The 21820-nt window shown below is 38.3% G+C and overlaps 2 protein-coding genes across 2 annotated transcripts in view; both read left to right on the top strand.

The window, feature by feature from the left end:
- The first annotated feature begins 812 nt into the window (after nt 1-812).
- Nucleotides 813-10965, top strand: tmem209 (transmembrane protein 209). Its single transcript, XM_079817345.1, has 15 exons — nt 813-863; nt 1194-1363; nt 1451-1509; nt 1624-1755; nt 5036-5256; nt 5355-5556; nt 5641-5816; nt 5929-6000; nt 7266-7362; nt 7452-7577; nt 7670-7767; nt 7888-8002; nt 9872-9969; nt 10051-10124; nt 10236-10965. Exons 2-15 carry the CDS (start codon nt 1227-1229, stop codon nt 10288-10290), a joined length of 1662 nt encoding a protein of 553 aa, XP_079673471.1. The 5' UTR covers nt 813-863; nt 1194-1226; the 3' UTR covers nt 10291-10965.
- Nucleotides 10966-11790: 825 nt separating this feature from the next.
- ahcyl2b (adenosylhomocysteinase like 2b) overlaps nt 11791-21820 on the top strand; it is a 60310-nt gene continuing 50280 nt past the window's right edge. The window contains exon 1 of the mRNA XM_079817532.1: nt 11791-12159. Within this exon, the coding sequence (XP_079673658.1) occupies nt 11857-12159 (303 nt within the window). The 5' untranslated portion in view covers nt 11791-11856. The remainder of the gene's footprint in view (nt 12160-21820) is intronic.

The following is a 21820-nucleotide window of genomic DNA, read 5'->3' as shown; positions in this document are numbered from 1 at the left end:
AAATGTAGGCACATTTATAACACGAATACTTTGTATTATATTACTTTTGTATCAAATTACAAAAAACAAGTCACCGCTGCTGTGAGGCTGTTTAATACAGCGTCTATGGGAGTGATGGTAAAAAATATTACGTTTTCTCTCTTTTGACTGCCGTTATCAATCTCACTTTGTTTTTTCCCTCTTTTTGAAAGTTGAGAAATCACTATTGTGGAGTTTTTCTTTTGCAATTTGAGCAAATGGGACACAAAAAATATATTTATTGTATACTCTCATTCGCCGCTATAAAAGTTAACCATGTACAATTTTTGTATAATTTTGATTCGCATAAAAAAAAAACGATTTCCGCTCTGAGAAACCCGGAAATGTGAAAAGGCTCCACACGCAAATAAATTTATATTATTTAGAATGATTAATTATTTGATATTATTAACTATATATATATATATATATATATATATATATATATATATATATATATATATATATATATATATATATATATATATATATAGTTAATATAGTTATATAGTTTTTTTTTAGTTTTTTTTTTATATGTAATTCATGTAAATAATGTAAGTTGTTCCTTTCTGACAAATACAAAATAATAAAATAAAATGTTTTTCAATCTTCACATTCACACTAACATCTTCACACTAACAAGAGTTAGCCATTAAAGATAATATATTAAAACCATTCGGAGCAAATATAGTTCATCTACTGTCCATATAAATTCATTGAAGTTACAAACTGGTACCTTCACGTTTAGGGACTTTTATTTTGAACCGTGATTCAAAACCAATTTATTTGCTGCTGTGTTCCCTCTCTTTACTTTACCGCGTTCATGCAGGACTGATGAAGAAGAAGTATGTATTAAACACACTTTAATCTGAGTTTAGATGCAGTTTACCCCTAAAACCGATATGTTTTTTTCGTGTCTTGTTTATTGCGTCCTGAGTTCTCCAGTGTAGAGTTAGCTATGGAAGTACAAGTGCACATTGCCTGAAAGGCTCATAGTGCAACTGAACATTACAGCTCGATAACATGCTAATAATAAGCTGTCACATTCACAATAGTATAGTTTTACTTTCCTTTAGACACAGAGCAGTGTAATCGTATTGGAGTCGTTCAGATGCCTTGATATGCATTATGTGTCTTTTGGGATAGTCTGTTTATACTTTCTGTTTTATCTCAAGAGCTTATGGTGTAGTAGAGGATCTAGTGCAGATATGACCCCATCAAAGGAAGGCATGACCTCCCTCATCGACAAGACCATGAAGCTGAGGAGGGAGGAACAGGCAAGGCAGGTTGTCCTGGCATGGGCGGTGCTGAATATGTCTCTGGCTGGGATGATCTATACTGAGATGTGAGTGGTTCATACATGTTCAAAAAGATAGTCCCTAATCTGATGTGCCTTCTGAACCACAGGTAACCAAGTCACCTTGTCTTTTAGGTCCGGAAAGCTTCTTAGCAGATACTACAACATAACCTACTGGCCCATCTGGTATATTGGTAAGTGTATAATAAGATCTCAAAGGGTGTCAGTGATCTAGTACACAATATTGTCAATACACCCATCATCTAGTATGTTGCATTACATCTAACTATGTTTTTTTTTTTGGACAGAACTTGCCCTGGCTTCCCTGTTCAGTCTCAATGCGCTTTTTGACTTTTGGAAGTATTTCAAGTACACTATGGCCCCGTCCACGATCGCCGTCAGTCCAGTACAGCATCAACTTCTTGGACTCCGGGGCTCAGGTGTGTTAATGCACAGCAAAGACGACAGATATTGTTAATTTTTGCAAGAGTTTATAATGAATTGGTTTTATGTCGAGATGAAACCGAAGTTGCAATAGTCTTTTATTTCCTATTGTGACGTATATCTGAGTGAAACTCCTGTAGGATGGGACTTAATTTTGTTCATCGGGAATTTATTGGATGGTTGTGGTTTGCTATTGGTGGATCTCACGTGAGTGACAGGTTGCCCCGCCCTCATGCCAGTGAACATGTCATCAGAGAAAAGATGTTGTTGCAAGAGGAAAGGGAATTTTGATTACAGATTAGAGAGCGCATAGAAACGACATAATTAGGGCTGTAATCAACCAAAGAAAATCTTGGTCGACTGAAGTCCTCAAATTTCCGACTAAAAATGACATTAGGAAAAAAAAAGTTAAATTAATTAGCTGCGCACCGTGCTCAGTACTTGGGAGCCTTGTTGTCTGCCTAAATGAATTCTAAATAAACATAAAAAACTAGTAGGCCATTTGCAGTATATTAAATCGTTTTTGACCTGATTATTTTGCACTGAAATGAGTCTGACACACGTGCACCTGCGCAATATCATAGCCTATGATTTCCGAAAATATAGTAACTGTTACTATGTTGTCAACTAGTGATATCATCACAAGAACTTTTGAGGAATATGCAACATAATTTAGACAATTGTTTTTGTCATATGTATTATAATAACTGACAGACACTAATATTTCAGCCGCTCTGTGCAGCTCAAACAGGAGCTTAGCTCAGCTTCGCGGCTGAGACACGAATAGACTAGTAACTTAAAGCGTTTACTCTTAAACACAAAAGGCACGTCCGTTTCAATAAAAAATGAATATTTATTAAACACGCCAGATCAAGAGCAGAAACGAAATAAAGTGCATAACTGAAAAACAAAGCATAGGCTCAAAACTAATACAAACAGTGGCCACATGCATCGCGCATTAGGCTCCAAATAAAAAACATTGAAATATGGCAATTCTGATATGTTCAAAACAGACGGGGAGCTTACCATTTTTAGGTGATATGACATGTTTGTTATGGAATTCCAAACCTGCCATTATTATAAATAAATAAATACATAAATAAATATACAAATAAATGTAAAAAATAAATATATTTATTTATACAAAAAAAGAAAATAAATAATTATTTATATATTTATTTCCTTATTTATGTATATATTTATTTTTTCCATATTTATTTATTTAGTATTTTATTTATTTCCACATTTATTCATTTCTACATTTATTTATTTTTACATTTGTTTATTTCTACATTTATTTCTTCCTACATTTCTTCCTGCGTAGGGTAATGAGGAGGGCGTGGTTTACCTCAGACATAGCAATCGAGCTCAGAGTAGGCGAGGGCGAAGGGTTGAGGCCACAGTGACACCCTGTGGGCGACATACAACAAGTATAGCTTACTGACGTTCATACTGTCTATGACTTCGATAGGTATATGGTCAAAATCTTAAATCTTACTGTATGACATGGATAGGTTACTCTATTCCGGACATGGCCATAGAACATCGTCTGGTCTGAATTTGTAAAATGTCCTGGGCTAACAAACATGATCAGCAACATCTTCAACAGACAGGGACTCTGAAATGGAAGCGCTTATATTTTCCATAGCGCTCAGAACGGAAGCTGCACATAAAGCCTATCTAGGCTACAGTCGACACAAGCTCATTGATCAATGCATTTGGAACGAGACCACATATTCACTTCACAGGTTTGGAATTCCATAGTTTGTCGTCGAGCTGTGATATGCAAACTGTTGCTTGCAAAATTTGCATTAGTCTTTTTTCCCCATTTTCAAATTTTTTTTTTTATATGCTGCCACACTGCCGATGTCTTTGTTGACATGGTAGAAGAGGACTGGCTAGGAAAACCCTCTCACAATTAAAGGGTTAGTTCACCCAAAAATGAAAATTCTGTCATTAATTATTTACCCTCATGTCGTTCGACACCCGTCAGACCTCCGTTCATCTTCGGAACAGAAATTAAGATATTTTAGTGTAAATCTGATGGCTCTGTAAGGCCTCCATTGGCTCAATGGTACTCTACACTCTCAAGACCCTTAAAAGGTACTAAAGACGTCGTTACAAAGTCCATCTCACTACAGTGGTTCTAAAATAACTTTATGAATCGGCGACAATAGTTTTGTGCGCAAAAAAACCCTAAATAACGACTTACATACTGATGATGATTTCAAAACAAAGGATCATGAAGCTTCGAAGCGTTATGAATCACTGAGCCGAATGATGATTCGGATCGCGTGTCAAACCGCCAAACTGCTTAAATTTGGCGATTCAAACCGCTGAATCGACTCAGTGATTCATAACGCTTCGAAGCTTCATGATGCTTTGTTTTGAAATCGTCATCAGTATGTAAGTCGTTATTTAGGTTTTTTTTGCGCACAAAAACTATTGTCGCCGATTCATAAAGTTATTTTAGAACCACTGTAGTGAGATGGACTTTGTAACGATGTCTTTAGTACCTTTTAAGGGTCTTGAGAGTGTAGAGTACCATTGAGCCAATGGACTTTCAGAGCCATCAGATTTCAACTAAACTATCTTAATTTCTATTCCGAAGATGAACGGAGGTCTGACGGGTGTCGAACGACATGAGGGTAAGTAATTAATGACAGAATTTTCATTTTTGGGTGAACTAACCCTTTAAATAAATAATATAGCCTACAGCAAAGTAGCGTACTTCAATCTGTCTCTCTTCTCCAGCGGGTTGGGCTAATCCAAAAGAAGTGAAAACAAGGGGGGTGTTCTGAAGACAGACTGTTACCTGTGAAACAGGAGTGCTCTGAAAACACCCCCATTAGCAATTAGTGCTTTCCACCTGATGAAATGAACGCAGCTAAACTGATGAAATGAACGCGGCCAAACTGATGAAATGAACGCGGCCAAACTGATGAAATGAACGCGGCCAAACTGATGAAATGAACGCGGCCAAACTGATGAAATGAACGCGGCCAAACTGATGAAATGAACGCGGCCAAACTGATGAAATGAACACGGCCAAACTGATGAAATGAACACGGCAAAAAATCGACCAATCAGAATTTTGGTCGAGCCAGAACGTATCGACTAATAATCGACTGGGAGATTACAGCCTTAGACATAATAAATCAAAGATACAAATGACAAAAACAGTACTTTAAGTTGGTCAAGTACAGTAGGTCTATTTAACGGTAGCATTCAAGTGATATACAATGTACAAAATGTATAATAAAATGCTTTTAATAGGTATTCAAGCCTCTCCACCTCAGAAACAAGAGAAGAAAGAAGCTCCGGTCTCAGTCCAGTCATCGCCCCTGCAGGGACAGAATGTACTCAGTTTTAGTCCGGCGCGACCCTCAAGCACCAGCCCCAAGTTTTCCCCCAGCTGTGTCTCTGGGTTCAGTCCACCTCTGAGCAGCCCTTCTTCAGCAGGAGGGACCTTTTCACCCCCCATGGCATTTGGCAAGGTTGAGCATTCTGAAAAGCTTCTTTAAAACTGTGTTTTCCTTCCTTTATTCTGTTCACGCACCCACTGCATTTCCCTTTGTGCTTTTTATGTCTGCAGGTGTTGAACTATAGTCAGAGTTCTTCTTCACCGTACGCAAGCAACCTCGGGCCGGCAGAGGGCAGCAGTCTCCGTGCTCGTTACCGCACATCCCCATCTGTCTTTAATTCACCCGGAGGCAAGGAGGACTACATTGACGACCTGAAGACTTTGGAGAAGTTTTTGCGTTCGGAGGAGGAGAAAAGCCACCTCAGTCAATTGGGTGAGAGTCCTGGATGGATATTAAGGTGTTGAATCAAACTGTGGCTGTGCTGAGACTTCATCATCGTGATATTTTCTTATTTAGGAAGTCCAGAGTCAACATCTCCAAGACACAGTCCATCGTTCTGGAACTACAGTCGTTCAGTGGGGGATTATGCACAGAGCCTGAGGAAGTTTCAATACCAGCCGGCCTGCCGTTCACAGGCCCCATCTGCCCATAAAGACGACACGGAGCTGGGCTCCAAACAAGCTGCTGAAGAGGTGAGGACGAAAGGAATGGCAAAATGTCAAAGCATCTTTTTTTAATGCTTTTGTTTGTATTCATTTAAAAAACTGTTTCTTTAGAGTTTTAAAGTGAAGAGATTTATTACAGGTCTGGGCAAGAATCACAACAAGTCGTGTGGTGATGGAGAGTATTGACAGCTGGACTGCTAAACTGAGAAATGTGAGTCCATCCATCCATCCAGCATATATTGTCCAAAACTTCCGACCATTCGTCCATCATAAACTGTTTAAAATTTTCATCTATCCATGTTAAATTATCAAAAAATGTCATCCATCCTAAATTTTCAAAAATTTCCTTCCATCCATAATTTGTATCCCTTAATCCCTAAATTGGTAAATTTGACAATTTAGGATGGATGGATATTTTTTCCATCCATCCTAAACTGTCCAAAATTTCCATCAATCAGGTTATCATACATTTTTCAAAATATCCGTCCATCATAGATTGTCCAAATTTCCTTCCATCCATCATAAACTGTCCAAAATGTCCATCCATCATCTGGTCAAAACTTCCATCCATCCGTCCAACATAAATTGTCAAATTTCCATCCATCTGTCCTTTTATAAATCATCCAAAATTTCCATCTATCTGTGTTAAATTATCCAAAATTTTGATTCATCCCAAATTGTTCAAAATATCCATGCATCTTAAATTGTCCAAAATATCTATCTTCCTAAATTTCCAAAAATTTCCATCTATCTATCCATCCATCCATCAATCCATCCAAAATTTGTATCCCTTAATGTTGTACATTTTTGACAATTTAGGTTGGATGGATATTTTTTTCATCCATCCAAGATTTCCATCCATCCATCCATCCTAAAATTTCCATCAATCAGCTTATCACAATTTTTTTCAAAATATCCATCCATCCGTCCATCATAAACTGTCCAAAATATCCATCCATCCGTCCATCCATCATAAACTGTCCAACATTTCCTTCTATCACTTCATCATAAACTGTCCAAAAAATCCATCCATCATAAACTGTCCAACATTTCCTTCTATCACTTCATCATAAATTGTCATATTTCCATCCATCTGTCTATCATAAATCATCCAAAATTTCCATCTATCCATGTTAAATTATCCAAAATTTTAATTCATCCTAAATTGTCCAAAATGTCCTTCCATCCCTTCATCATAAACGGTCCAAAATTTCCATCCATCCGTCCGTCATAAAATGTCCAACATTTCCATCCATCTGTCCATCATAAATTGTCAAATTTCCATCCATCCTTCCATCATAAATCGTCCAAAATGTTCATCCATCTGTCCTTCATATATCGTCCAAAATTTCCGTCCATCCTTCAATCGTAAACTGTCCAAAATGTTCATCCATCTGTCCATCATAAATTGTCCAAAATTTCCATCCATCCTTCCATCCATAATTGTCAATCTTTTTCTCTTTCTACTTATTGCAGTGGATAAATGACACCATTCTAGTTCATCTGGTCAGAGAGATGGACTCGGTCAACAGTCAGCTCAGGAGGATAGGCTGCCCTGAGCTACAGGTTGGAGGTAATCATCTTTTCTTCCGAAGATATTTAACTGTAAAAGGTTGAGCTTACTCCATTATGTCTTAATTCTGTTCTCTTTGTTTCATGAAGAGGCCAGTATCAGCAGTCTCAAACAAGCTGCTGTGGTCAAAGCCTCTGCAATTCCCACCCTCAATGCCATCGTACAGTATCTGGACGTCACACCAAACCAGGAGTATCTTGTGGAGAGAATCAAGGGTGAGCAGAATACACACTGATGATATCAATCGGGCTTGAACACAAGTATATTTTGTCTTTCCGTAGTGCTATATCATGCTCTTGTCTTGCAGAACTAGCCCACAGTGGCTGCATGAGCTCTTTCCGCTGGAACGGAGGAGGAGATCTGAAAAACCGGAAATGGGACACGGACCTTCCGACAGACTCTGCTGTGTGTTCTTCCAAACTTTTGCCGCATTTCATTGTTGTTTTACAGTTTAGAGAAGCTCAATAATATTTGTAACGATGCAGTGTATTTATTTCACTGACTCCACGATTCTGTGCTCATCAGATCCTGATGCATGTGCTGTGTACATACCTGGACTCACGGCTCCCTCCACATCCTAAGTATCCCGACGGAAAAACCTTTACGTCCCAGCATTTTATACAGACCCCAGATAAACCAGGTATGCTCTGATAATGTGTTGCATTGAGTTTTAGACAGCGTGTTTAAAGAGGACACTTTCGTCAGTGTGTAATGTTGCGGGTTGAGCATGAAAAAGCTCTGCAAAGTCACTCCAAAGCGAGTTATTCTCTACATACCGGGAACGAACGCATTCCAATATTCCTCATTTAAATCATTTGCGCCCAATAGAGACCATTTATGCCACGCCCACACCGAGGGGGAAAACAATCCAACGCTCTCCATTGACTGTGCATTACGTGAGGCTGCCTCCTTGTCATTTCGGACTTATAACAAAAAACAGAACAATGTCTAAAAGCTGCTATGTGACAGAGTGTACAGCAAACAAGCTAAAAAACACAGAAATATGTTTTTATAAGCTGTCGACCCAAAAAAACGAGCGTTTAAGGAGACAAAAGTGGATAAAGGCAATAAGACGTGAAGCTTCAGTAGGAAGAATGGGTTAATTTTGGGATCTGACACTCGGTATGCCTATGTGTGTAGGAAACATGTTGTCACTGTTAAGTCAAATATCCAAATGTAAGTTTTAGATATTATATTTCCTGTTGCTGATCACGTTCCCCTCCAGTGGGTGTAGTTCTCAATATAACGTGTCGCGCTCTGTCTCAATGCCCTGTATCCACTTTTGTGTCCTTATAAGCTTGTTTTTTGGGTCAACAGCTTATAAAAACTTCTGGGTGTTTTTTTAGCTTCTTTGCATAAACCGAATAAAGGGGCGGAGCCTGGTTGAGTTAGTTAGTAGTGTGTTGAAACTCATGGTTAAGGTAAGGGGCGGGACATTTCCCTATCATACTCGAATTGGTTGACCAATCACAACACACTGCTCCAGCCGACCAATCACAGCACATTGTGGCTTTCAAAAGGAGGGGCTTCATAGAGTCGGGAACTAAACAGAGCGTTACTGACAGACCGGGAAGAGAGGTGCTCAGGGTTCCCACTCGTCCTGGAAAACCTTGAAAACCTGGAAAATTGATGACAAATTTTCCAGTCCTGGAAAACACATGGAAAATTAGAGAAAATGTCAAATGTCCTGGATAATCTTGTTGTTGTCTGGGAAAATTCTTTAAAAAAAAAGTTATTTCTCTAGCCGAGTATAAAGAGTTTATCGCTGGCCCAAACAATTAGCGCTAGTTGCAGAAAGCACATGTTCAGGAATGCTGAGTTTGATGTGTGTGAGTAGTATTTTGAATAATGACGTTTAGTCTTGCTAATGCTATAACTGCTCAAATGTATGCAGTGAATGTTAACTCGTAAGCTGCTCCCTAATCACATCATTTTGATATAAAGTCACATTTGTGTGTTATAAAGTCAGAATTGCAAGATATAGTCAGAATTGCGTGATATAAACTCGCAATTCTGACCTTTTCTTCACAATTGACTTTTTTGCGCAGTTGCGAGTTTATATCTTGCAATTCTGACTTCTTTTCTCAGAATTGTGAGATCTAAACTGCAATTGCAAGGTATAAAGTCCAATTCTGAGGAAAAAAAGAATTGCGACAATTTTCACGTTTATATCACAAATATGTAAACTCATAATTGCGAGAAAGTCAGAGTAGCGAGATGAAAATTCACAATTACCTTTTCTTTCTATTCTGTGGTGTAAACAAGCTTCCATAGTCATAATGTATGATTAAGAGCTCATATTGAAAAATGCTGGATTGTTACGTAATGGCAATAAACTGTACGCTTTTAAAGACTTCGAAAGCAATATTTGGCATGATTGTTGTCTTTTATATAAAATAGAAAATGTCCTGGAAAAGTAATGGAAAATGGTTGCTGAAAAAGAGTGGGAACCCTGGGTGCTGTCTGCAACAATATCCAATATGACTTTTTATGTGTGAATTTCTAACAGACGTGTCCAACGAGAACCTGTTCTGCATCCATCAAAGTAGCACAACCCCTCCTCATTATCAGCTCGTCTACCAGGGACACATCTACAGCTTGCCCAAGGTGAGTAGACTCTCTAACTATAATTACAGTAAAGTGACTCTTCTGTTCTTGTGACTAATGCTTTCCTCCATATTCTCACAGGGCAGAAATAACTTGTTTCATACCATCCTCATGTTCCTCTACATAATCAAAACCAAGGAGTCTGGCATGCTGGGGTGAGTTTAGATCTGACTGTGATCTGCTTGGTTTTAAGGAATTGTAAGGCTAGAATACATTGAAGTGCGAAATGGATGAAACCACACTTGTTTTGTTTTTTTTTGTAACAGGAGAGTGAATCTCGGTCTTTCGGGAGTGAATGTGCTCTGGATCTTCGGGGACTGAGATGGTCCTGTTTTTCCACTTAGAGGAACAAATTGCACAAGCCTTGAGATGTGATAGACTTTTTTACCTTTACATTCTTGTGATGTTGAATGTTTTTGAGATGCATTGTACTCTCACAAACTTAATGCAAATACAGATTAAGCACAGAAAGACATTTTAGCTGAAGAGAATGTTTTTAACGTCAACGCTGAGATATGTATGGCTTGAAAATAGACCTTGTTCCACTGGATTTTTGTATAAATATTTTTTGGTATTTTGTTCGTCATACAAGAAAAACAATGCAGTTATACATGAATGTCAATTCTTTCAGGCTGGTCAGGGTGAGTAGACACAGCAGGAGTGATAGGATTTTTAAAAAGCAGTTACTGGTAGTTTTTCTTTACCTTTTCTTTATTTTGCTGTATAAATGAACACCTGTTACCATGACAAATGTACTTTTGGTGTAATAATGTTCATTTACTTGCTTTCAATGAAGGGCTTTTCTTATTTCTCCTCACGATTACCTTGACAATATACAGAAGAGCTCAGAGGATAGTTGATCTGGATCTTCATTGCCAAATTACACAATCAGCAAGACGTGTTTGTATTTTGTATTGTGTCTGAAGTGAAACTTGAAATGAAAAGAGCTTCCACTTTTGTCTTTTGGTATTCAATTTAATAAATTCCAGCATTGTTCTTATGTTTTTCACTCCAAAGCCTTGAACTCTAATCCCTCGGTTAACCACTGGATGGTAGTGCTGCTCTCTCACGGATGATTATAAATGATAGGAACACAAGTATGTGCTAGTTTTATAGTCTTTGCAGCTTCACCAGTTCTGCAGCTGGAATTTCCTAGAATGCCAATGTGAAATTGCTTTATAATGTTCATGCATAAGGTGTGAGAGATAAAAAGAGTTTTAAGAAGTCTTCCAACAGTGGTCCAACTGAGTGTGGTACAACCATGCTATCTTAGAATCTCCATGGAAATATCATGGTACGTAAACATGGTAATGATCTTGTACCATGGTATTATCATATGATGCTGCTACAGTATTTTTTTTTTGTTAGTATGAAGTAATATTTGTTAGAGTTTGAAAACTTAATTTTGAGAATGTGGTATTAATCTTATAGTATAATAATAAAATGCAATAATATAGTATTAGTGTATCTGTCAAATCGACTGTTTACATAATGTGTATGTGTGTGTGTGTGTGTGTGTGTGTGTATACATACTGTATACACACACACATATAAACAAAAACTTTTATGTTTAGATGCGATTAATCATGATTTGACGCATATAAATAAAAATAGTCAAACGGTATCTTATTATACGATATTACAATGTAGTTTTTGAAATACGTCTGTTACGATGTTTTAAGAAGTATATATCCTGGGAAAAAAAATCGTTGTTATTACTACCACTACCGTTCGTTCACTATTATTAACCATGATGCGTAGTAGACGCTATGGTAACGTGAACTGCATGTCCCATGGTGCTTTGCACCGAGCGTCATTCCACCGTGCGTATCCGTTCGTGTGTCGCTTCTCTCTGTATTGGAAAAAAGCACCGTGCGGTTCGCAGCTATGTCAGTCCAGGCTGTGGCAGCGAAAATGGCCGAGGTCGAATTAAAAGACGTGGCCGGTAAAGACTCTCTCCCCACTATATCTCCGCTGACACCCAAGGCAGAGGAGAAGAAGAGTGAAATTAACTCTACTTCGTCGGCAACGGCGGCCGCGGCGGGGGAGCCGAGCCCGGTGACCGCCGCTCCGAACCCCGTGAAGATGCCGCAGGCGTCCGCGATGAAGCGGCCGGACCAGCAGCAGAACGGCGGCGAGGCGTTTGTCAACTGCGATGGCACCGTGGCCGAGGCACCGCGAATGAAAAAGGTAACGTGAACTGTGATGGAGCTCGTTTTGTACCGTTCATCCGCTGCCTTGTGTCATTGTGCGGCGATTATTCTGGCCTATCAGACCTTTACTAGCACCGTAACAGCTCTAAATGCACGTCTATTTACCTCCCAGCTGTCAGGGGATGATCGGGGACAGATCTACCGAGTGCTTCCACTTGGGTTTTGATCTGATCACGGTGATTGTGAGCGCGTGAGTGATTGTTTGTTTCTAATGGTTGAAAGAGACCCGCAGTGCGCGTGTCGTGGCGCTGCATGCGTTTTATCCGGGGCAAAACATTCAGTTCCCAAACATACTGTGTGCATGAAACACTTTTATAACAACTTTAATAATTAGGTCATGCGCAAAAATTGCGTAATGCTTTAGATTAGTAGTTGAGGTACATCTCAGCATGCATGTAACCATTTCAGTTTCATTGCACTTTCGTGCCATTGTTTGATTCATGATATAAGCTTAATGTTGTTATGAGTGATTATGAAGTGTCCCATTTGTGCCATGACCATTTTCCTTAGACAAAAACACTGAGACACCTACAGATTTATCCTGTATTTGTAGGTTGTGATCAGCTATGAATTGATTTTGCAGTGTTAGAAATGATGACATTTCAGTTGCATTGACATTTTTTTCTTATGCTTTAATAGCCAGTGCTCAATGTTTGTCATGTAAACATAAACATCTAGTAGAAAGGTATTGTTTGAGTGTATGCAAGTCAGTTTTGTGGCATTTGTTGAAGAGTACTGGAGCAAGGCCGTTCAATTTTCCTGTTATGATTAGGTTGCTTTGTCCACGTGTCCTCATTGAAGCCCTGCCATTTGATTTTCTGAAATATAAAGAAATGCAATTTCTGTTCCCTGTTTAAAAGCACCGTCACATATTTATGTGAAGGTTACATATTCTCTCTTCAAACATGGGCTACTTCTGCTTCTCTGTAATTACATTTTTTTTTTTTTTTTTAAGTGTGATATAACTTCAGAAATTAAATGTGTCAGTGGGAATAACACCCTGCCAATACTGTGACGCTTCTCTTTGTCGTAAACTTTGTGTGTCCAGGCAGGGATAGATTATTGTGGGAATTTGCCGGTTCTCTTAGATTTGACTCTTATCTGCCTTGACCGTTCCTTTGAAGGACTTAAAGGAGACCGTTCTCTCATTGAATCTCCTCTTATCAATAAAAGAATATCTTTATTGTCTTATCTTAGCTGACAAACAGAAGATGGTGTACAGTTCAAGGATAAAAGATTTAGAAAAAGAAATTATTAGCCAACAATTTGATGCGGAACGAGCATGCGAATGCTTAACGTCTATGATTGGTTTCTAGCATGCAAAAGTTTTTTTTTTCTTAAACAACCATGTAGGAACTAGGAAGAAACATCATGGCCATCCAGGATGACCATGTCAAGATTCATCAGGTTCAAATTGTGGAAGAATGGTTGAAAGGGTGCATGAAGAATAATTTTCACACATGAAAATTGGCACCTCCGAGTCCAGATCTGCACGATATTGGATTTTTGCCGATATTTTTCAACTCATTTTAGCGTGATTTCATCTCTTAAATGTCTTAGTGGGTGTTTGGGTCATAATTTAGACTTTTTTAAAATCAAATTTCAGCTTTTTATTCTCATAATTTCGATTCTTAAATCATAATTTTGACTCAAAATCCAAAATTTTGAATTTTTATCTCAGAAGTTTTAAAGTCCTAATTTCAACTGTTCATCTCACAATGACTTAGCATGTCATATTTTTGACTTTTTATCTAATAATTAGGGATGCACGATATTGGATTTTTGCCGATATGCCGATATCGATACCGATATATGTTTATTTTTTCCCTTTGTTTGGAAACCACCATTTTGAGCAAAAACATTTTTTTTTTTCATTCTGGTTTCAGATTTCTTAGATCTCCTTACTAAAAGGATACTTGTTAAAGATAAATACATGTTAATAAAGGTCTTTTTATAATAAGAGTATATTAAAAGTGCTGAAAAAAACAAAATAAAGTCAGTGATTTTTCATCCCAGACAGATGCAGTTGTAACCTAAATATTTTATTTTTGGATTTAGTGTTTGTGCACATGAAGTGGGGGTGGCATGGCATCAGTTGATGCTGTATTTATCTTAAAAAAAAAAAAAAAAAAATTTGTGCTCCGTGGATTATTTTTCATCATCCATTTCATACAATTTTATTACAGATTAATAAACTGTATAAAAGTATTTAATTTACAAGTGTCACGATTGTGCTTTGACATCATTACTGCTTTATTTATTCAGAAAAAGAAGTAACTTCTATTTATTTGTGTATTCTACTTTTCATTTTATTTCTATAACAACAGTGCCCCCACTAAATAGACTATATATATACAGGGCTCTAAAGTTTTGAACTGAGTTCAGAGTGAGATTTTGGCACCGTAGTATTAATTGTATTAATATTATTAATTCTTGCATTTCTCTATTTCAAAGATGTCAGGGAAGAGGCAAATTAATAATCCATAATAATTTGGAATATATATATATATATATATTATAATTTTTTTTTTTCAGAATGTACTGTGTTGTAAGTAGGGCTGAACGATACATCGAATTTTCATCGTCATCGCGATATGAACTCGCGCGATGAACACATCGCAACCGACAGCCTGACACGATGAATAAGGGAAAACAGTTTATTACATACGCCAGTCTGAGTAACTTATTTTGAATACTTGGATTACTTCCACATTGAATTACATTTTATAAGTCTAAGAATCCGGCCATCAAATCCTGCTTACTAAACGTATATTATAAAATATTTAGCTGTCGTCAACGGGGCCATCGGCTCTTGGGCTGGTAAATCAGCGCATAGGAGAATGTAAAGTTGCACGTCAACTAAGCAGGGCACCGGCGGTGGTTGGCGAAAACACCTTTTTCTGTTTGTGAATGCTGTTTTACGTGAATATTAATGACACGAGTGAAGCACAAAGCTTCATTTACAAAATAAATAATAGGTTTGCAATTAAATGTTACATCGCAGCCATGGAAACATATGGATTCAGGCTGAACGAGAGAGGAAGCTTTGTGTGGTGAGACCATTTTAAGATCGCTTGCGTTTTGGTATCTGGTCACACGATTTTCCTCGAATTTAACAATAGGCTTAGGCTTACTCCATTTTATTCTACTGGACATGGAATCTCTTATTTGTTTCCCCAAATCCTCATTTACGTCTCTCACAGGGGATTAAACGTGTCTTCCTTGTTGGATTAATTTAGGAGTAGCCTAGGCTATATTTGCATCATTTACTGTGGTAAAGTAGAAAACGGAGTTGGACAGATACATTTTACTTCAAACTTTACTTTATTTAACACAGTTTGTGCTTGCTATTAGACTTGGTCAAATTTATGTGTAGCCTATAGCGTATTTCATACACGCCGGAGATTTTTAGTTTCGCTTTCTCTCAAAGCGCATAATCAAACAAAGCCTCAGTTCTTGACCCTGCGGAAGATAATTTCGTTCTTCACATTTTACTACAAGTAGCCGATCAGTTTTGGAACATCAGGAGAAAACATTAAGATATCAGAAAACGATGCTTCTTTCCTGCTCGTGTCTTCCCTTTCAGCGCAAAGAGGCATGTCTGTGGGGAAATATAAACTAATTTTTTCTTTAACTAATATTTAACTTATACTATTTATATTTCGATTATTTACAGATATTTATTTAAATGTTTTACAGGCTTTAGTATGTTGTTTCACTGACGGAAGTAGGCCTACTAAAATAAACACGCATTTTTTTTTTTCAAAATGTAGGCTATTTAATTGAGGTAGCCTATATAAATAGGCCTATATATATATATATACACGTCAATCTCAATTAAATAGCCTACATTTTGAAAATAAAATATATAAACGAATAATATATTTAACGAATATATAACGAATTTATATATATAATATAGGCTATATAAAAAAAATATATAGGCGTGCATGCGTGTATAGCCGCCACCCCAACCACCGCGGCACTGCACAGTTGCACTGCCGTGTTATATTTCGTTCTCCCTTCTCTTTCTTTAATATGAAATGCTGTTTGAATTTCCAAGATAGAAACGCATTCTTGTCCTGGCTCTGTTGTTCTGGCTCCATCTCTACCTCTAGCTCCCGCTGCTGCTCTTCCGACTGATCACGCAAACTTTGCATTTTTTCATTTTCATATTGGGGCGTTCTGAGAAATGCATTGAGTTGCCTTAATTTATTTAGAGAGTAAATAAACTCATGAAACAGAAGTAGGCTATGGTTAATGTCATCCATTGATTTCAACAATGTAACTGTATTCTAAATATCAACTATTTAAATTGTAACTAACGGAATACAGTTAGGCTACTCATAATATGTATTCTGAATACGTAATGCCGGTACATGTATTCCGTTACTGCCCAACACTGAACACGACCTATTAAAGCACTAAGACATGGGAACAGTATAGCTAACATTCACATTTGAATATTTATCGCAAGTCATATCGTCATCGCAATATTAAACAATGTTATCGCACATCGCAGCTTTTCCTCATATCGTGCAGCCCTAGTTGTAAGTATAATTTATTCTGAAGCAATAGTCTCACCAGTGTTCAATCATCTCTGAGATATTTAAATCTGCTTATCTTTGATATTTTTACCTTTTACGAAGGGCATTTTCCCATAATCTATGCTTCAGCTTTCATTTTATATTCTTAAATTTGATCTATAAATTAAATTAGAATAAGACACTGTAGGGCTGTTGCCAATCAAATTAAATCATTTACACTGAAAAATGTTATGAGATTGTTTTAAATATTTTTGAATATACAAATAAGAAATGTTGTAAAGAAAAGATTAAACTAAACCACCAGTAGGTGGCAGAATGTAAACGGTGTTGTTGCGGGAATATCTAAATCTTACCTGGATACAGCAATGCTATTTTCTGATTGGCTGTTCGGTAGCTATATTTTTTATTTGATTGGCTGGGGCGTGGCAGGGCCTTTTGAACTCTGTGTGGAACCCTATGTGTGGAACTCACTTGATTCCTCTTCATAGCAGCGCAACTTGGTGGGCATTATCCTGGAAATTTCTCTGCGTGAGAAATACAAGGTGTGGTGTGTGAGCGTGTGAACGGGTTGAAATGCGTGTGTCTCACGCCCAATGCGTGAGACTTGAGAGCCCTGTATATAATATATTCTATTGGGCAGGCACTAGGACCTGGAGGAGCTTAAGCTGCTGTGGAGGCTGCTCCCCGCGCTAGAGAGTGGGGAGACGCGATTGTGCTTTTTTTTTTGGCTACTTTTGTTGTGAAAACCTGGCAATCCTGCGTTGATTCACAAATTCAAGGCAACATTTAAAAACTGTCAACATAAATCACCATACATGCAATGTATTTGCTTGTTTTCACTTCAAGAATGACCACAGTGCTGACATGGTCTTATCACGACAATTGAGTTATTGCAGGCTCATATCAACACGTTATCGGCAAGGCATATCGGCATAATTTTTCATATCGGCTGATTCCCATGTTGTGCCGATAATATCGTGCATCCCTAAATGTATTGAAAGTATTTGGGATGTGCTGGAGGAGACTTTACAGAGTGCTGGACTCTTGCATTCTCAATACAAGATCTTGACCAAAAATTGATGCGTGAAAATGATTCTTCATGCTCCCTCTCAACCATTCTTTCACAATTTGAGCCTGAGTCTTGACATTGTCATGTTACTTCATCTGCCCTGTTTCTAAAGGCCTGTACACACCGGGACGAATATCGTGCGCGCACTTATCGCCAGCATTTTTCGTGCCGTTTTTCGGCGCGTCTTGAGTGTTCACACCCAAGCGATTTTCACTGGCGCTGCGCAGAGTGAACGTGCACATTCAGTCGATGCGCTCCCGGTACACAAGATGGTGCTGCGGCACTTTAAGCCTCTGACACTCGCTTGTCACACAGAAGGAGAAGAGAGACAGTATTTACGTGCTTGCCAAAACCATAGACATATTATGTATATGGACAAAACCATTCACACACTTTTTGCTAACTGGCAAGCAGCATTAGCAGTTCATCTTCTTCTTTGTCTACTTACTACTTCTTCTTCGTATCAATGTGTGCTCGGCAAGAGCGTTTTGTGCTTGAGCGCCACCAAGTCGTGTTTTACTGTCACTTCAGCAGCTCCAGGCACGTGAACAAAAGCGCCGATCTCATTGGTCGGACAGTTTTTTACGCGCCGCGTCAAAATAAAAAAACGAACCCGAGCCGTTTTTAAAAAAATGGCGTTTTTACGTCTGCCGTTTTGCGCGTCAGTGTGAACACTCATATTGGCGCCCATTGTTTAGTCCCGAGGCGTTAAACGTCGGCGATAAACGCGTGCGAAAATCGTCCCGGTGTGAACAGGCCTTAAGAAGAAGAAACGTCTAGTCAATTGAACCACCCATAAAGCATGCTCGCTGTTCCCCCGTTAAATGTGCTACATCACACCACTGTAGCTTGTGTAAAGTGGCGAGAGGAGGGGGGAGGGCAGTGACGTGTCTCTTTAATCCATGCCGGTCCGTGTCACAACATCATCATGTAGGTGCAAATGGCCTGTAGTTTGACTCGGGATTGTTGTGAAAATTCGCACGACTGGATTTGAGGGTGTAGAGGGGAAACGGGGTGCTAAATAGCTTGTGTTACTCTGGCAATCAGACGTGAGTCTTGTGCATACCTTGCATTGTTGTGACGTTATGTCACTAAGCTATGGTTCCCAGGATGCTTATGCCTAACAGGCTTATGACGTGACGCAGATGATGTGGGGGAAGCCCTGTACGTGACTTTTGCGTGTGGTACAAACTGGGCGAATGTTCCAGTAAGTTATATATATAGGTGGTTTATTTATAGTATAGAATTAGTTACAGTTTATATAATATGCAATAGTGTAGCCTAAATAAGGTTTATGATAAGATTCAGAGTCTCAGACTGATAAGATCAGGAACAGTTGTTTTTAGAGTGATTTATAAATATAAACTATGTCCCAATTGACTTGTGATTTTCTCAGAAAGTAGGCCTCATGTTTATCATATATATAGCCTAGCAGGTCAAGACGGGGCTTGCGGAGACCAGCTGCTGTTACTTTCTTCAGTTAAGCAGTGTTGTTATTGTTAATCGTTTTTGGTCACTGAAATAAAGCTAATATAAAGATTACTGTTTAATTCAAGGTGTCCTTGTAACGGTGTGATTATACATTGAATACTGAGTAATATTAATTTACAGTATGTACTTACTATAGCATTTTGTTTCAAAACAGACTGGGCCACCTGACTAATCAGAGCAGAGTAGACCAATCACAACAGGCTGGGCCATCTGACCAATCAGGGCAGAGTAGACTAATCACAACAGGCTGGGCCATCTGACCAATCACTAGGCCTACTGACCAATCAGGGCAGAGTAGACTAATCACAACAGGCTGGGCCATCTGACCAATCACTAGGCCTACTGACCAATCAGGGCAGAGTAGACTAATCACAACAGGCTGGGCCATCTGACCAATCCAAGAATAGTAGACCAATCACAACAGGCTGGGCCATCTGACCAATCACTAGGCCTACCGACGAATCAGGACAGAGTAGACCAATCACAACAGACTGGGCCATCTGACCAATCAGGGCAGAGTAGACCAATCCCAACCGACTGGGCCATCTGACCAATCAGAGCAGAGTAGACCAATCATAAAAGACTGGGCCATCTGACCAATCAGAGCAGAGTAGACCAATCCCAACCGACTGGGCCATCTGACCAATCAGAACAATGTAGGTTCTTGAAAAGAAGGGGTTTAAAGAGTCTTATTTCAGACGCTGTGAGTAAAGAGGTGATCTGCAATGTATATAATGAGAAAAGTAAAGCGTTTCTTGACCTTTGATGCATGTTAAACCTGTTGCAGGAGCTTCAAAACAAAATGAGGGACTTTAAAAATAGTATAATAGGGGCACTTTAATTGTTAAAATATTCATGCATGATTGGACTAATTTGCACACCAAAAATTACAACGGCATTGATCATACCTTCCTGATATTTGTGAAATCAACAGATGAAGGTCAAATCGACATGAAGACAAACTTTTTTTTGTGTGACCCATAATCATGTTTACTCCTCCATGTTTCTTCCAGAAGCGTTTGGAATATTTCGCTTTGAAATCGGGGTCAAGGAGACCTGCAGTACGTGCTTTGATTTGGTCCGAGTCTCCGTTCCAGTTCCTCATCGCTCACATGATGTGCACTGCGATTTCAGCGAGCAGTTGACAGGAAAATATTTCTCACTATGGTGTGAAGTTTGGAGACTCTGATTAATGGTGGAATGGATCCAGAGAGACTGACCTATACGTCGAACCTGTTTATCTGCTCTTTGATTCATGTGGGAACGATAGCACGCCTCCTGGTAGGCCCGTGTCACCATATTCTGTTGATGCTACTTATTGTCTTAAGAGCTTAAGAAAAAGGACCACACGTGTGATTTAGACAGAACTAGACGTGCTCTCAGGTAAGTGGCGTTTATGTGGTGGTCATGGAGGCCTGACGCTTTGAAGGAGTGAAACATTGAACTGCACGTTTTGTACCGAGGCAGCTTTTACTGATAACACTGCACCCACTGAATCATCTTGTCTTGCTCTCAAACACTCATCGATGACTTAGTGTCCTTGGCAGCAACCCTAATGGTGCACTTCAGCCGGGACCTGCTCACACTTTAAAGGGCACAGCTGAGATTTCTCTTTCCCTCAGGCTGGCCTAACCTCACCACAGCAGGATTTGTTCACCTGAAATCACCCAGAGTCTTCTCGAGTGCCTTAATGACTCTGTGTATCGCGAGCCAGCCAAACAAACACATGCGCGAGCTCTCTCTCTCCTGCTCTCTTACCTTCTCTGTCTCTCCTGTTCTTTTTTTCTTTTTGGGCATGCGTGACGCTTGCCTTTTTCCTAAGGAGCACGTGTTCCAGAGTTGAAAAATTAAGGAGCACAAATAACACTGACAATAGAGCTAATAATGTGTTTTTCTTTAATAATAAGAAACATGGATACATTTAAAAGCAAAACGGTTCTATTTATTAAAATTAGGGCTGTCAAAAGATTAATCGCAATTAAACGCATCCAAAATAAAGGTTTGTGTTTACATAAAATGTGTGTGTACTCTGTTAATTATTATTTATATATAAATACACACACATTCATGTATATATTTAAGAAATATTTGCATGTATATACTGTATATACATTTATATAATATATAATATATATAAATATAAATGTTTTATATATAAAAAATATATTTTTCTTAAATATATACATGCTTGTGTGTGTATTTATATATAAATAATAATTAACAGAGTTCACACACATATATTATGTTAACACAAACTTTTATTTTGGATGTGATTAATCGCGATTAATCTTTTGACAGCCCTAATTAAAATACTAAAAGTGCACTTGGGTTTTTAATAGCTCTGTTTCAAACTGTATTTAATAATTGTAAAATTATTGGTCTACATTTATGGTTGCACGATTTTGGAAAACTGACATTGCGATATTTTGTTTTTCTGCTATATATATCAATATTAGGGCTGTGTGATATTGAAGAAAAATGCGATATCCTTGTTAAATTATGCAATATTCGATATGCGATATGATATTGCT

This window comes from Gobio gobio, assembly GCF_949357685.1.
Source record: "Gobio gobio genome assembly, chromosome: 5".
Lineage (NCBI taxonomy): Eukaryota > Metazoa > Chordata > Actinopteri > Cypriniformes > Gobionidae > Gobio > Gobio gobio.
Note: the sequence above shows the minus strand (reverse complement) of the source record. Positions and strands in the feature narration are given on the sequence as shown.